General features: G+C 37.2%; 2 protein-coding genes across 4 annotated transcripts in view; one reads left to right on the top strand and one right to left on the bottom strand.

Annotated features, from left to right (window-relative positions):
- Positions 1-10: 10 nt before the first annotated feature.
- Positions 11-5,825, bottom strand: LOC143451763 (coiled-coil domain-containing protein 66-like). 2 transcript variants are annotated; one of them, XM_076952498.1, is made up of 4 exons: positions 1,585-5,825; positions 1,134-1,269; positions 795-953; positions 11-398 (listed from the first exon to the last, which is right to left on the bottom strand). In XM_076952498.1, exon 1 carries the CDS (start codon positions 5,402-5,404, stop codon positions 2,441-2,443), a length of 2,964 nt encoding a protein of 987 aa, XP_076808613.1. In that variant the 5' UTR covers positions 5,405-5,825; the 3' UTR covers positions 11-398; positions 795-953; positions 1,134-1,269; positions 1,585-2,440. The 2 variants fall into 2 exon arrangements, with proteins under 2 accessions (XP_076808613.1, XP_076808606.1); XM_076952491.1 differs by having other exon boundaries at positions 1,134-5,825.
- Positions 5,826-15,279: 9,454 nt separating this feature from the next.
- Positions 15,280-17,787, top strand: part of LOC143451725 (phospholipid-transporting ATPase VD-like) — a 32,319-nt gene continuing 29,811 nt past the window's right edge. Inside the window, exons 1-3 of one of the 2 annotated variants that reach the window (XM_076952447.1) lie at positions 15,280-15,858; positions 16,040-16,171; positions 16,391-16,512. In XM_076952447.1, the coding sequence (XP_076808562.1) occupies positions 15,520-15,858; positions 16,040-16,171; positions 16,391-16,512 (593 nt within the window). In that variant the 5' untranslated portion in view covers positions 15,280-15,519. The remainder of the gene's footprint in view (positions 15,859-16,039; positions 16,172-16,390; positions 16,513-17,787) is intronic. The other variant, XM_076952469.1, reaches the window with a different exon arrangement.

Raw genomic sequence — 17,787 nt, 5'->3', positions numbered from 1 at the left:
AGCACAAACATTGCATAAAAATGAAATTTAATGAATATATTGCACTAGCAAAAAACATACAACACAACAAAACATCAAAAACAACAGCATAGTAATTGGTTAACAGATAATTTCGCATGATAACCCTTTATAAAGCCAGATCATGTTAATACTTTACTCTATTTTTATGAAATAAAATATTAGCACTCATTGGCTGCTTCAATAAAATAATTGTTCTTAAATATTCTCACTCCTATTTGCTGACAGCAGTGGAGGGACCAAATGTGATAATGTTTGTACAACCATAGTCATTTGCTATAAAACTCAAACATGTAAAACATAATCCGAAAAATTAATTAGGCGCAAAAAATTTATAATAAATACCAAATTCCAGCCATTCATTTTGCTTGTTGTAAGGCCTGCATTTAAAAAGATAACAAGTTGAATATATTTTAAACTTTTGAGTTAGGTCAGAGATTTTCAGTGGGCTGGCAGTAAATGTTTTGATATCGCTCACTACCTTTAATGCCAGAAACTACATCATGGCTGGACTGATTAAAACAACATAATGATATATTTTATAATTTTTTTGCATGACCACAAAGGTTAAATGAAGTCACCGTTGATCAAAGTCAATCGACAGAGTTGTACAATGCTAAATTAAAATAATACTTAAGGACATTGGGGCATACTGGTTTGAATATATTCTGTATTTAAATGAAAACGGTTATTTTAAAAATAACAAACTAATCGGCTAAGGATGTCACTTGTAGTGGTACAGAAAACATGTTTATCAACAAATACTTATTTCATACCTTATTTGCTTGCTCAAGCGCAGCAACCAGTTTATCTAATTCATCACCATCCATTTCCACAGAATGTAAGCTGGTTTGTGTAGATTTTGTTTGAAGATCAAAGTCAACATTTACTAATGGTTGATTCAGTGACGCTAATTTATCACTTGATAAAGCGAGCTGAAGAAGAAAGATTATTGGCTAAGATTTGTTGTTACATGTCAAAATACACAAGGTGTTTCACAAGTAAGTAACAAAGAAAGTATGCATTTCTGTTTTAATGAGTTTACTTTTCCAACACCGACTGCAAATTTACTAACAACTGGTTGGCTTACTACTGTAAGGACACCGAGTACTTACATTCAATTGCCAGTCAAAGTCTTTTAAATGGCCACTTATTATGTGCTGAGAGTCATCCATAGCCTTAAAGTTTCCAACAAACCAATATTGCAATATTCAATTGCTGCTGCCTATGTGGTGTGTTTTTCCGAAGTTCCTATAAACCACACATAAAAACATAAAGCATTTACAAAGAACAAAATATATATATCTTTAAGTGAAGTAGAAAAAATGCAATAGAAACTACGAAAACATTAATGCATTGACAAGCATAAAAATACTGACAATTTTTCAACTGATCACAGGTTTAAACCAATATGTGGGAAGACAATGCAAACAGCAAATTTGTGTTAAGATATCCAACAGTCTGCATACCAAAGAAAGTAAACAAACCATTTCAATATCCAAAGTAAAAATAAAGGAAACAACTTAACAATAGCCCATTTCTCATGTGTTGACCCAACATACTCACAATATGAATCGAAATTAGCTTCTTCTGATATTGAGAATAATATTAAGTATCAACTACTATTTCGCTTTCAGCACCTTAATGACACAAAACAGCATATACTGAGTGTTTTGCAAGTGTATTTGTACTATTGTTAGTGCAAGAGATATCGAGTATTTTTTCTTTATTAGCTGTAATCTTTTGTTTACAACTTGTCTGGCATTTAATACACATATGTTATTTAATATTCTGCGTGCACAAGTCATGTCAAATCTTAAGTATCACATAACCTACCTTATTACATAAACGAAAGATACGAGTATATTGAATATATTTTGGTGTTTACCAATGCTAAAATTTTCTATGGGCATGTTACATTGAAACAGCTTTACAAACGTTTAGCATCTCAAAAGGAAAAAATGCATTTAGTGAAATGAATACAACAAATGCAACTCTAGATAAATATTTTGCAACAGCAATCTCCAATTTATCACAAACAATATGTATAACACAATAGCACACTACGGTGCACCAAAAAGCAGTATAATACACGAGTACATATATATATAACTAATTGGCAAACATAGGGCGAGCTAATTCCCAATTTGACAACTACAGTGGATTGAAGTACAACAAAGACATTTTATCAAGCTAATATTTATACAAAAGAACCATTGGCTCACTATAACAAAGACAAGTATCGGCATACAGGGAAAAAACAAACACTTTTTGCCAAACCTATGGGCGTACTCACCAAATTAAACAAAGTTTGTGTATCTAGCACTCATCACGACAAAACCATTACACTTGTAGCACAATGAAAGGGTACACCTTAATCAGACCAAAAATACCACAAAGTAAACTAAGATGAAACTAACGCTCATGTTTTATCAAGTTCATTGGTTCGCTCTGGCAAATTGCCGTTTAGTGACGTTTTGCTGGATTCAGCCATTGTGGCTGGGTAACTTGCAACCTCTCGTTGCTTTAGCAACAGACCTTGTCTCAAGATTGATATTTCCTTCAAGATTTTATCTTGCCGATCCCTTTGCTTGACTATATCAGCATTAAAGAGTGGATCCTTGGCTGCTGGGACAGGAGGAGGATTACGTGCATTGTCATGCTTATTTTGTTCTCGGTATGCATTCTGTACGAAAGATCCTTCTTCACTTAATGGCCTTTGATTAGCTGTGTTGAGGATGGTTTCGCTACGTCTATACTCAACAAACTCATCAGAATTAGGAACAGGCGATTCTCTCGTATGCCTTGATGAATCATATTTGACTTGTTCTGTGGTAACAGATAGCGCTGTATCTGGACGATGTTTCAGATGTTCCATTTTATTCTTTGCCTGTGCATCACGAATTTGACGTTTGACTGCTGGAACTGGGGGTGAAACAGATCTTCTGTTATTTTGTGTTGTTGCTACACTGTTTGAAATATTTGTCATTGATTTTGATGATATAGTCCCCTTCAGATCATGTTTATTTTTTTGCGTTGCAACCAATCTTCCTCTGTCATTCAGAGCTTGCTGGGCAAGTAAATACTCTGCATGCCGTCGCACATTCTCATCATGACGTTCTTTCTCCTGTGTTGAAAGGTATCGCTCTGACGCAGGCACAAACTTCTTTTGCCGCTGGCCCACTCCCCATTTCGGCTTCTCTTTTTTAATATTCTCAGAAGACTGGCCTTGATATGGTTGATTAGTGCGTGAATAGATATCATACTGATTTTGGTTTTGTTTATCTCTTCTATCAATCTGGCTCTTCCTTGATTTCTTTTTATTGACATTCTTACCGGGATGTCCACTTGGATGAGGCAATGGCATGTACTCAGTTCCATCATCATCACTTAAAAAGTCAAGAAAACGAGAACTGTTGCCATTGTCTGTTTGAACACCTGTTGCAACTAGTGAATTTTTTTGTGGGGTTTGATTGAGAGAAATTTCCAGTTTGATTGCTCCACCATCGTCTCTGTTAGCTACAACCGATAAAGGGGCAAGACTGTTTTGTTTCAGGTTTTGTCGAGCTGATGGTTCAGGTGAATTAGAATAAGAAACATTGGAAAGACTTTCAGAGTGAAGATTTCTTATATTTAACGGTGGAACTTTGTTCGACAAAGGATGTTCAACATGGATTTCTGCATTGTTTTTTTCAAGAGTAAACCTATGAGTTTTTTCAAGCCTAGATGTATCATGTCCATGGCTTTTGAGAGCATTCTGCCTTCGTTCAAATTTCTCTTTCATTGCAGATGCTTGAGCTCTCTGCATCTGCTTGTGAAGTTCTTGAGTTTGACGGTCACGCTTCTCTTCTATTTGATGCTGCTTGCTCTTTTCTTGTTCAAACTGCGTGATCATTTGCCTCCGCTCCTCCTCGAGTCTTTGTTCTTCTCTTTCTTCTTCCTGCCGTTTTAGCTCCTCTGCATTCTTCTTCATCTTTTTTTGTTCTTCCATTTGTGCCTCAATTGCGCGTCTTTGTTCCTGTTGCTTACGACGTCTCACTTCCATAGCATCAATTTGAGAAGGGTCAAGAAGAGATGTCATTGTTCTCAAATGACTATTAGAATCTCTTCTGGCAGTTAAAGTATTGTTTGTTTCTCCATTGTAGATTCCAACAATAGGTAAGGTATTGGCTTCGGGTACAGATGGATCAGTTGTTTTTGTATGAACAACTGACTGGCTTTGCTTTGTTGCATCCTCAGGGGGTGGAGTGGAAATTTTTTCCGCATTTTCACTAATTTTCTTTGTTGATGGTTGCATTGTGTCAAAGTGGCTAGCCCAAGGAATATCATCCACAACCTCTAAACTCCTTCTTGTTTCTTCTTTGTCTTTTTCTTTCTTTGCTTTGATTTGTTGATCGAGTTCTTCTCTCCATCTTAATTGTTCTTCTCGTCTTTTTGAATCATCCACTTTAGCGGCATCTCCAAAAAAGAAAGATGATGCCGAAGATTGTTCTGTTTTTTTAACTTCATCTTCCTTTGAATCAACTTTCAGAAGATTTTTGTCATTTTCTGATGACCTACTACCCTCTTTGTCTTCTTCATTGTTGGATGAGTGTTTATTTGAGCCTTTGTTGTTTGCTTCATTGATTTTATTTTTTTCTAATTTCTCTGTTGGTTCTGAATCATTCAAGTCCAAACCTGGAATGGATGTTGGTTCAGTTACAGTGCCAGGTGGAGCAATTTTTTCACTCTCATTGTTGTCTTCTGTCGATGGCTTTTCAGCGCCACCATTTGTGTCATTTTGATTTGCTGTTTTCAAAGTCTTTGAAATGTTGATATCTTGCTGGTTTTTTACCAAATTGAGAATGGTGTTGAATTGGTCCTGAGTGAGGGTAACAAAAGCTGGATCAGAATTAACTGTTGCCTTTGATTCTTTTTCAGAACGTTTTTGCTTGGTTTTATTAGTAAAAGGTGCTTTTGCCTGCTGCTGCATCCTTGATTTCAGTTTGTTCTCTCTCACATTTGAAGGACCTTTTTTTATCTCTTTTAATGAAGTATCAGGTTTAGGGGTATTAGTTCCTGGCGAACCACTGCCAGGGGTAGCAGTGCCCTCTACCGATGTAATGCTCTTATTATTCTGCACTTCCTTGATAGCATTGTTTTCTTGCTTGGCAGTGGACACCTTTGGATTCACCGCCCTTGATTTTGGAAGAATGTTTGTTTCTGTGGTGGATGGGGCAATTCGAGTGGCATTTCTTCTTGAAGAATATCGCTGAAACTTGTTCTGAGTTTTCACCTTAGGAGTTTTTGATGCCGTACGAGCTTGGTTAGGTTGAATATAAATACCAGAAGTAGCCTTTCCATTCACTTCCCGGACCTGAATTGAAAGTCCGTCACCAATATTCATTTTCAAATTCTATGCCAGTAATGCAGTTTTTTGCATTAAACATGTAAATAATTTTAACTCTTAATTGGGCTAGATAGTAATTGGCCTTTGTTTAAAAAGCATAGAAAAACATAGAGTAACAAAAAATACAAACTTTTTAGGGCAAACTACGACTGGAGCAAAACAGATAAATTAATAAAACAGCTAGAAGTAAAGCAAAAGCTTCTGTGCATGATCTAAACTTGACGATGATTCATCACCGCTTGAATCCTGGTTACCGAGCTTGTCTTATGTGCAAATTCCGATGGATACAAATTTCTTATTTATTTTTGTGATTTTTGTTTTACTGCCCGAACTTTCAACTGTTCACCAGTACTGCTGAACAGAAGCAAGCACCATTCATACCTGGCTGTAAACTTAAGAGTCTAAATGTTATTACAACATACATATGATTAGAATGTCAGGTTAAGATTTCTTATGTTATAATATATGGAAATTAAGTTAATGAGAAGAAACTATACAATAGTTTTGAACAAACAGTTATCTCATGAAATAGGGCAGGCTGCATTCCAAGTGTTGTGTACGTCGAAGGTCAGTTTAGCATACTTTACGAATACGCCAAAGGCGTGATGCCAAGTGTGGTCATTAAAAACTGTGAACTTTTTTTGTTTAAACAAGAGCAAACAGAAGGGCAAAAGAAATTTACAGCTGTTATGGTTGTGCAAAGATGTGCATTTTTATCATGTTATGCTGAGGTCAAACCAAGTTAATGCCACTCAACCCGTGACCGTACAGCTCTAAGCATAAGCTGACTGAAAAGTATGCGAGTTTTTGATGAGAAACCGTGTGGGCAAACACATAAATTTTGGCGCGATGGATTGCACTGAGGCCTCAATTTTTTTATTTATTGATTTTAGTTTTGCGTTTTCATAACCAGCTTTTTAAACATTTCTGTTTGTTATAAATTCACGTGAAGATAAAAGAGTTTGGCTTGCATTTTGATGAATCTCGTGCGTTCAGATGCCATTCTGTAACTCAACGTGGAATGCACCTTGCTGCCTAGGAAAATAGGCTCACCAGCCTAGAGACAGTCAGCCAAATAGAAATGGACTGGACTCGCAATTGAAAATGGGCTGGGCTCAAAATTGAAATGGTGTAAATGCAAGCCATTTTAATCCTCACTCACAAATCCCTCAGTACTCCTGTTCTCATTCTGACATTTTTTGTAGTTCGGACTGCAGAGTTTGGCCGTTTTCAACAAGATCTTGGGTACCCAAACAACCAATAACGGCAAGTGCGGTGCACAAATTTTCTCAGACGCAATGGAAGTGCGCACTTACACAGTAATGCGGTCAGTTTGACTTACTCAGTCTTTAAATTAATTGAAAGTTGAGTGCATAGAAGTTCTGTCCAAGTCATTAGGTGCAAAATAACGCACCTTAAGTGCGGCTCTGAAGTTCATCAAAAAGCAGTATTGAGTGCGCCTGTGGCAAACTCTGCAGTCTGGCACGCACAGCGGTCAATGGCAAAAATATACAGCATGAACTTAACTCATTGGTGCTGGCTGCAGCCATATAACTTTCGTCCCTTACGCGCCTTAACTAACACTATTTTCCTTAAAATGAATGTCCAAGACCTGCGCTGCATATAACAATATAGACTTTGCCACATTTTTGTCGTTGGTGAACGTAACTTTATTTTATCACCTGTGTTGCTGTTTTGGTTCACAGCAATGCTACAAGAAGTCTAACTGCAAACAATGGTAAAGAAGAACAAAACATTATTGGATATACCAAGTATCTTTATGAAATTTTTAGCATTCTCTCACACAGCATTCTCAAAAATATTTTTTTAATTTTATCACTTTTGAGTGTTTTAAAGAAAAATGTGGAATTGTCTTAGAGAAGAATAGGGTTTTTACATCAAATCCAGCTCACGCTTGCATTTACTTACAGCAAAGATGTGGTTGTAAACAAAGTAAACAAAAATCTTTTAATGGTTTGCTCGAATCTTTGAAGTAAACGGTCTATCTAGCGACACCAAGGGAAAACACAACTTTACTTTATAAGGTTTTACTTACTTATGCTTTTAGCTCTTTTCAAGAAAAAAATTGTAAGCTAAATTCAAATTTCGATTTCTGGGACCAGTGACCAATCAGCTGGCACATGTGTTCTCGTAGACCTTGAACACCTTTGACGTAAACAAAACATTAAGTTCTCAATTAACCTGTCATCAGCTGACAGGCTGCTATTGGTGATGTGTAACGCTAGGTTGCTGTTCATGACGTAATCAAAAGCGATTGCTCGAGTAGCACCCTGCTGTTCGTTGCTGCTCTGTAATTAAGACGTTATTGTTCGTGACGTAATAAACAGCAGAGTGTGATTATTCCAGCAGAATTCTACTATTGCTGCTGAAAACTGGACAGCTTAATGTTTTGTTTACGTCAAAGGTGTTCAAAATCTAAGTGAACACAAATTACTCTATCCTTACCCACACAACCGATATTTATATATACTCCTTTCTAAAAACAAAATCACAATTTTTTTGAAAAATTCCGCATCAACCGCTCATTTTACTGAAATAACTTGTTATTGAGTATTCATCAACAGCAGCTTGGTGTTACGTCACCAATAACAGCCTATCGATTACTGAGTAGCAAGCAATAGCAGGGCGCTATTGGAAAGCAGCGGGCTGCACCACACGCTCTTCTGGTTACGACCAATTACCAATTTTGCGTTTGTTCGTATCCTTTATTTTTTGCCATTGTTAAACAAAGTAGTTTAGCTGACAGTTCCCTCGATCGGTTAAACTGAGGGGCAAGTGCTAAAACAAGTTGCCATTTAATCAAGCAAGAGATGTTAACAAATATATCTGACAAAACTTGTCCATAATATTTTGTGGTAAAGCACATATCACCAAAGATAGATGTGTGTAAATTTTCTTCCAAAAATGTAATGAGTATGTAAGGAAGAATAACCACAACGCATTGACAGAAAAACTAAACCAAAATTAAAACAGAATGTATGTAGTATGATTGAGGTGCTGCCATCAAGTTAAGCTGAAACATAAAATGACGAAATAATATCAAGTGTAGTATAACAATTGCTCTCAAAATCCAAGTCCAGCATACACAGAGCCAACGTACAATGAATTTATGGCGACAACAGAAAAAGGCGACGTTAATTTCAATTCGTTGTGTAGCTACGTACAATCGTACTCAGACAACTTGCGGCACGCCTTTCTAATTGTTATTGTCGTAGACGTTTGCCGTAACTCCTACTAAGCCATAGTCACCCGGGCACAATACAAAAGTTGGAACACAAAAAGTTAATCACGGATTCTCTGCTGCATTAAAGCCGCCACAAGGTAAGTGCGACGTAGTTATGCAAATCTCCATGTTTACTATACTACGGCCTACTGGGCGACCGGCTCCATGCGTTTTATCAAAGTAAGACTTCAATGCAAAGGCATTTATGCCATTTGCTGTCAGCGCTGCCCCAAACTGTTTTAAGCGGCAAAAGCAAAGTCAACCGCCAAGTCCACAGCACACCTGTCTTTTTGCCATAGTATTTAGTGTCTTTCAATTGTGTTCTTTTTATTCTTTATAGTACATTCTTTTATCAGAGGGTACACTATATTCTTTAGTGATTATGTTTAGAAAATGCGTTTCTTAATTAAGTAATATGAGATGTAGCAAGTATTTTTTTAACACTTCTGTTGAATATACAAATAGCACCAGGACATTTCATACTAGGCTGTATACCTATTTGGATCACTTATCATTATGTCATTAGTATTTGGATCTATTGGTATCCATTTGAAGTATGGTGATTAATAACAATATGTATTATGTAATAACAATTTCATTGATTGCTCACGTGTCGCGACATACATGTTGTTGACCGCGTCATTTCCTACAAGCAACACGTGCAAATTCGTGATGGTTTTTAATAGGCTTTATTTTCGCTTCCATTTCAGACCGTTGACGTCTTCGAGTGTGATAGACTTGACTTCAAGATTCCAAATACAGTGGAAAGCTGTGTAGGGTTTAAGCAGAACTACCGATTGATTGTAGAAACTGTAGATTAGCAAAAAGTTTCGTTTCATTGCAATGACAGCTTATAGTAATACAAGTCTACACACCAGCAGGTAAAACCAATAGGGTCGTTTGTGACGTGTTAGCAGCACACTTGACGCATATACGTTTACAATCACATAATCATATTCAGTGAAAACGTCATAATTGTATTACTAAATCACCACAAAGTAAACAACGAGAAGCAGAATTTTATTACCAGACGTAACTTGTTACGTTTATTGAATTTGATCGACTATTTTCATGCGATTTGGTATACCCTATTATTATTTCAAATATTCTATGAGGTGTCAAATCGTTATACTAGTAGGCCTATATGGCAAAGGCTACCAGCCGGCCATTTCTTGACTTAGACTACCTTATTCATTCGTGTGTTAGCACATTACTGTACAATTACAGTAATTTTGTCACTTCTTATAAAAAAATTGTTAAATATAGCCTGTTTTATGAAGTCGTTTATTTTGGTTTGGCCGCCAATATTTCACTGGATAAAATCTGCCCTTGCCTTCGAAGCTATTTTCACAGTTTCTTGTAAACCGAATGTAAATGTTATAACATAACAACCTAAACCTAGCTGGCTACAACATGAACATTCAGGATATGCGTTGGTCGCATAAGTTGGTCACATAAGTTTCATTCTATAGTCTACTTTACGTCATGGCATTCGCAATTAAAGTATTTTAACAAAGCTAGTGAAAATGAATTGCGTCGTCAGCTTTGTCCTATCCACAGAAGTCAACTTTTAGCAAAATGGTTTGCAACGTTTCTTTCACGAAAATCTTATGAGTGGGCAAAGCATGCTTGCTTTATAACAGACCTGATAGGAAATTTAATGAAATGACCTAGTATAATAAATAAGTGATGTGCAGATCGTTAAACTCATTCATAAGGCCGCCATGTGTATATAGGCTTATGCAGAAACATGCCTGTGTCCTATCTCAGGAAGTTATGCGGCTTGACATAATTAACAAAAAATGCGGAAAGTGGTTATCAGCTTACGTTCTTCATTGTTCTGAAAACTTGGTGTGCTATATCGTCACTTTATACAATCCGTTACCATTTTAGCGGTGGTAATTTGCGGTGGAAACTGGTAAGCAATCCTGCTTCAATTAAGTCAGCCTGATTGCGGTAATTAACTTTCTTCTTGCAGGCGGCGATTGGTCTCAACAGAACAGATGGCAGGCGCAAATCGCAAGTCAATTGTGATGAAGTGAACGCAGCTTTGCAATAACAAGGCAACATGATTCATTGATTTGAGCTGAAACGCAAGCATAAAGCAATGCTACCAGGAACATATGAATGCGTGTTGTAAAACGCCAATATTGGCGTCAACCATACGTTGCAGGGTGAACCTAGAGCCATCAAACATGACAAGCCTATTCATAGTGCTTATTAACCGTACTGTGTGTCATGGGGCGAGCCCAGCGGGAGTTTTGAGGCCAAATCTACACGGGTGACCTTGGTTCTGTTTAGCAGCGTTTTTCGTGAAAACATGTGAAGTGAGCTGACCGGCACTACTTACAATACTTTGCTTTCAACAAAACTCTCGGGAATTCTTTTACGGAGATGAGTACTCAACCAACGTTGTGAAATCGCACTTACAAGAAAGCTCAAGTGAAAGGGATGATTTAATTGAAAGTTTTTTTTATTGAAAATGCTGTTGATACTACGGTCAGATTGTTTTGAAAGTGTTAGTCTTTAAAAAGCTTCAGGGAAGTCTCTAGAACTTAAAAAAGGTACATTTCAGCAAGTTAGTTTCAGTATTTCATGGGCTATCATTACTTCACTGGAAAAACCGTGCGTTCGAAACAACTTGCTTGTTAACCTAATTTAAATTTTTATAGCATCTACCTTCTGAGCATGGTAACCTAAACCTAACCTAATCTTCTTTCTAACCTTGATCTAACTTCGGTTAAACCCTAATTAGCTACAATCAACTTTTTGCAAAAACATGCTCCTTACTTATCTAATCTATAACAACGGACTGGACGACCTAATTATGGCGAAATGGTCACTTCTGTGTTTCATTAGGTATGGTATTAGGTATTGGGGTATGAGGTACTGCTATTACTTTTACGAAGTGACAACTTCACCGTATGTAGGTCACGCAGCCTGCTGTTAAAGATATGCGGTTAGGTTAGGAGAAGGGTTATGCAAAAAGTTGATCATAGCTATTAAAGTTTTTTTTTTGGAGTTAGATTTAGATTAGAAGGTACATTTAGGTTACTATGTATGTTATAACATTTACTTTAGGTTAACCAGAAACTGTGAAAAATAGCTTCGAATGCTTGATTTTTTCTGGTGTAATAGTGGCGGCCTTACTTCTGTTGTTATTAATGCAAGTAGTCAACGTAACAAAAAAGACTATTTTTCTGAAAGCAAGTGCAAATGCAGCCCACTGTTAGAAATTGGCGGTTTGGTGAGGAGAATGGGCATGCCAAGAGTTGATTTTAATTAGGCTGCCACAATATTTCGAATTTATTGTTTAGGATTTTAGGGTTAATTAAAATCAGATTTTGATTAAAAAAATAGATTTAGGTCACTATGTTATAACATGAAAGTTACTGTAGTTACGTTAACATGAAACTGTTAAAAATAGCTTCGGACGTTGAATTTTTTCCATTGAGTTACAGCCATCAGTAATCCATCTAATAAGTTTCGCAACTCTGCTGTGCACAGAAAAACATGCTTGCGTTAATTTGAATTTTAAATGTTCAGTGACCAGTCATATTACTCTATTATTATCAATCTTATGTAAAAATCGATTGGTTGTGACGACTTAACCAAAACTGTAACTGTGGCACGCCCTGGCCAAAGGATAACAAACGCAATTATCTTTTTAAACAATACAATGCACAAAGGTTATAAATGTGCCATCGTATGTGGCCATACCGGTAGTGGCTTGCACTTGTTGCATTAGACCAGGGCCTGGGTACAGAGTTCTCACTAAAAGCATATGCTGTGGTAGAGCAACACTGTGACCATACTGCCAAATAGCCGAACTGCGTGCTGTATCAGTAGCATGATTTTTTATTTTCACCAGTAGATTGACATTTGTGGACAGACTATGAATACTTGCTGAAATTTACTAGGGCGGTGAACACCAATACAGTTTTAACTATGTCTATAGCTGCATTTAGTTAATTAGCCTGCTACATTTTTTGTTTATAAGCATATCCAGCCTGATTTTTCGTGAAATTACAAGCATATGCCAAGCATGATTATATTCAGCCAGCTATGTTTATTCAAACGCGCTAAAGCAGCTGTACCCATAAACTTGCGTATTAGGCGTTAGTTCGTTATTAATGGATTTGGCAATGCCTTCTTCCAATTTGATGTGAATTGTTTCCCAAACACTCAAGGAATTCCCTGTTTTCACAGTAGAATTCCACTAAGCTTTTTTCCGCAATCAAATTTTGACGTATTATTTATTTTACAGCAGTAGACTAGAAAAAGCAGCAAGTAAGATTTTATGGCAAAACCTTGCTTTATGCATTTGAAACCACAATAGTTGTAAGCGTTACAGACTATAAGTCTCTCTATTAACTCCTGTGATCTTAGGTTACAGCTACCTAAGTTATAATGACGTTAGTCAAATCCCAAAAGGGTAGTTATGACGTTGTCTAACAATCTGTATTGAGTTTGGATTCTGTTGCTTGGCGACGAAGGTAAACAACTTGGACTTCGCACTAGCTTAGGTAGTCCCATAACTCGACTGCTTTTAGCATGACACAAAGTTCTTTTTAGTATTTTATAGTAGTCCATGGTCAAACTACCTACCGCTGACATGACGTTTAGCATGGGTAAGTTGGCTACTAGGTAACTAGGGTTGTAGCCAAATCATTCTTTTCCGACTCGAGACGTTTTGAGTTATGACTCGAGTCAAGTCAAGTCAATGCTTTTAACGTAAAAACTATTTTGAGGTCACATTATGCGTTGCATAAAATTGGTCACTATAACGTCGAACTATCTATAAAGTAGTTTGGTTGGTACACTTTACGCAGAGCTGTAATTTTTTTGAAAAATATCCGCTTTTGTTACCTTAAGTTGTCTTTTTTGCCGTAACAATCATCATAACATGACTTCAGTCATTTTGGACTTTGACTCGAGTCATTACAACACTGTTGGCTACTGGTGAGAACTGTGCATACGGTCCCAGACAACAACTTAGTCTTAATTGTCAATGTTCATAGGCTACCGTACGCTGTCTAATAGGTCTGACTGTGAAAGTTAGCTTATTATGTTTAGGTGAAACCTGTAATGAATTTGTGTTTTTAACTTTGCCTGTCAAAGCGCTGGCCTCTCCGCTCCGGTTTTTCTGAGGTTAACAGTGTAGTATGTCAATATGTATGTAATGCAGTATATATATGTAACAGAACAATGGATGTGCTGCTGTTATATTTGCCTACATTTCAAGTCGCCATACGTCTGGACTCAGTTGCCGTAGCCGTAAATTAGACAAAGATGAATGTTTCAAATAAGATTTACCTTAACCTACTAGTGCAGCAGTGATATGGTTTCAAAAACCTAGTTAGCCCTATAATGATTTTCTTAATTGAATGTTCAGCTTAGTCTAGTGCTCTAATGGAATATAAATAAAATTTTCGACCGTTTGGCGTCTACCAGCCGAAAAACTACCGGTATTTAGGTGGTCAAGTTTTCACTGAGGTTTGAAGTGATGTCGCGATAAAAATAAGCAGAAAGAAAAACCGAGGAACTCTGCCTCTCAAGAAACCCCAGTCAGTGTGCGGAGAAACACTGAAATAGGTAACGAAGTTCAAGTATCTGGGAGTGTAATTTACAAGTGATGGAAGGCAGAACACTGAATTAGACGCCCGAATTGGAAAAGCAAGTTTAGTCATGAGTGAGCTTCAACGTTCGGTTGACATGAAACGAAAGCTTTCTAAGACCGCAAAGCTCTCACTCTACAAGGCAGTTCTCACTTATAGTCACGAATCTTGGATAATGACCGATATAGAGTGCGCTCACGGGTGCAGGCTTCAGAGAAGAAATTTTTAAGAAGGGTTTATTGTATAACTCTACTAGATCAAATCCGTAGCACCAATATCCATAAATCTATAATTGTTAAGCCCCTACTTCTTCAAATCTAGAGTCAAGACTTGCAAACCAAGTCATGCTTGTCACACCAATCGGTAAGAGACCGACGAGTGGACCAAGAACCTGAAGGTACAATTACATCACTGGCCTGGCTTCGTCACGTCTAGGTATCCGTTTAGCCAAACTGGCAGACATAGCGAAACATCGCAAACTGTTGCGGGAGGTGCTGCCCCCACGACCTTCCTGAGAGGAAAAAGGTTTCGAAAAGAGAGATAGAGAGTTTTCACCCAGATTATTATTGGTGAGATAGTTCGTAATGTCCTTTTAATAAATGTTTTCGGTAGATGTTAAGGACACTTTGTCAGCATTAGGCTATGAAGAGGAAGGAAAACGCATTGTAAAAATTAACACGATACGCCTACGAACGATGTCCATGTATAACACTGTAATACGTTTGACGTCGTATAAATACAACCCTAGCACTATATTGATCTTTTATAAATACTGTACCTCAATGTAGTAGGCTCGGCTTTGAGACTATTATTTATTATTATAGAATCAACTAAAGATTTGATAGACTATTCGAGCTTAGTTACTGAACTGTTTTTTTTTAAATTTTTTGTTGTTGTTAGCTTGGTAGCCTATTCTGTGTATATTTATTATTTACCGCTTCCGCTGGCCGCAATAGTTCTTAACTTTCTATGGTTGTTTGTTGTTGTTTTGTTTCTTAACGAGTAAGGTCTACGTTCATACGAAAAAATATCATATAGTTTTTCTTAACACTGTGCAGTAGTACCTGTTAGGCTGTTAGTGTGTTTTTCTGTATTATGAAGTCAATGAAGAGCCAACTAGGTTTACTAGTTCACTGTACAATCTTGTGACTTTGCTGCCACAGGATAGCCCATGATAGAACATTCGTGTATAGCACGGAAAAAGTATACAACATCTTCCAGGGCCCGTAAAGTTGCTACTCGCATTTCAAATGACCAGGTTTATTCGTCCTAATGTGGAGCGACGCGAAATTTTCAAAACAAAATTCTTCTTCCTTATTCGATGGCTGTGGCAAAGGATTTCGTCACACACCGACCAGGCAAGCTCTGTTGGAACTAATAAGCCCTTGTCCGGTCAATGGAATTCCACAAGACGTTCGCATTATAGAACCGTACCTAACCATTTGGACGCTGGGGAAAATGACGCTCATGTTGAGCTTAACGACTTGGATTCTCCGAAGCCGGAATACAAAGATGGAAACGATTTCTGCAGACGTCATCACCCAAAATACGAAAGACGGGTGTTTTCAACACACAATAACAAAATAAGGGTGAATAAGTAAATACTGTATTGTATATTTTTGCTTGCCACTACGACATACAGTTTATAAAGTTATAAGCTTTCAACCGATTCTTCCCGTAAATGCAATTGAAATTGCGTTAGTTCTACGCTCACCCCGGTGGACTTTCCTGTGTGTTGGTTGGACGTAATATAGCTTTTCTGTATTGCAGACTACGAAATACACGATACTGTCATTTTTTCCGAAAAACATTTTTGAACAGTTTCATCGATGGGCCAACTTCTATTTTGTAGTCCTGATTATACTTAACTGGGTGCCAAGTATCAACGCTTTTGGAAAAGAGGTGAACAAAAAAGAGTCTTATTGTAACCTTGTATATACTGGATCATTGAAATGTTGTTGAAAATAACAAACAACAAAATATTGTTAATAACAAATAAGCGAAATATTTTTGCTTAAAATGAGTTTCTCTGCAATCACGCTGTCGTTCCATTTACATTTTTCCATTCCATTTTTACCTTTGACCTTATGCCCAATAAACACTTTACTTATTCATTCCTAGGTCTGTATGATTCCCTTAATCATTGTGCTTGCGGTGCTCGGCGGAAAAGATGCTTTTGAAGATCTTCAGAGATACCGGATGGACAGCCGCATCAACGACCAGCTAGTGCAGACGTATTACAGGTAAATTGCAACCTGTTTTGTATGAGCCTTGGACAGCAAGTGGTTTACAGTAATTTGTTCAATTGTAATTGAGCTGCTAACTTTATGGAGCCTTAATTAATTTATTACGGTAATTAATTTTCAAAACTAAACAGAGCGCAGCGTAATTCAATCACGGCTGCATGGCCACATGTTGACTAATCGTTTATTTCTAACATCACATTCCCAAAAGTACAATTGTTATTACCTTTGCTAGCTATAAATTACATGTTTGAAATTTTAAAAAAAAGTAAGTTTGCTAGATATGCAAAAAATAAAGACCGTGTGCGTCGCCGCAATTAAAAATAGTGTCTTTTTTCAGTTCAGGTTTTTACAAAATGCTGGTTATTGATACTTTATTGAATTTATTTCAAAGATACAACCCACCTGTGCTGTATGTTATCAAGGTTTGCTAAAGAATAATCGTTAACTTTTGCCCTTCCACAATTAGCAATTATGATTGAGCTCACGTTTGCAAGGTAGCGTATACAGTTCGTGAAATTGCGTGCGCTGAAATTTTGGCGCTTAATTGGGGAGTTTTTCCCACACAAGGTAAAAAATAAAACTGCACGAGTTCAAGAGGTGAAGGCTGTTTTGGCTTTGCCTGTCTGACGATAGACCGACCCAAAGTCGAGGTTGTAATAAATACATTATGTGTCCTTACGTTCGTTTTTTCTTCTGCCTAACTTCTGCCATCCTGTAACTTGACCTTGAGGTTTATATAATCAGTCTTCGTAAACTGTAAATGACAGCCTTTGAGGAAGTTAGTATCTTGGGTGGTATTGCTGCGTAGATATAAATATTATATCTATATTTCTTTAATATGCTAACGTCGCTAAAATCTGAATCATGTTATTTCAAGGTGAGCGTAGGTGGACATAAATACATTTTCATATTAAAAGGCTCGAATTTTGCTGTTGCAATTGTGGCGCTACCGCTACAATAGACGCTCGTCTTGAGGCCCCAACCTTTTGGTAGGGTGAGGGTATCATTGTCGTTACCCAGTTATCTCACTGTCAAAACTCAGCTGACCAACACCCTTGCGATAGCTATAGTGCATGAAGATAGACGTGTTCATGGTCTCGCCGATGTCAAAGTTCAAAAAGTAAGCACATAGCCTGTTCGGCGCTTGGCGAACAATCTCATATTTAAATACGTATGTCGTATGGCGAAGAAAGGCGTTTACGTTTAGGAACAAACGTAATGTTTAGCGGCATTATTTGTGCAGAACTTCGTTATTTTAAAGGACTAAGATTA

This window comes from Clavelina lepadiformis, chromosome 1, assembly GCF_947623445.1.
Source record: "Clavelina lepadiformis chromosome 1, kaClaLepa1.1, whole genome shotgun sequence".
Taxonomy (NCBI): domain Eukaryota; kingdom Metazoa; phylum Chordata; class Ascidiacea; order Aplousobranchia; family Clavelinidae; genus Clavelina; species Clavelina lepadiformis.
Note: the sequence above shows the minus strand (reverse complement) of the source record. Positions and strands in the feature narration are given on the sequence as shown.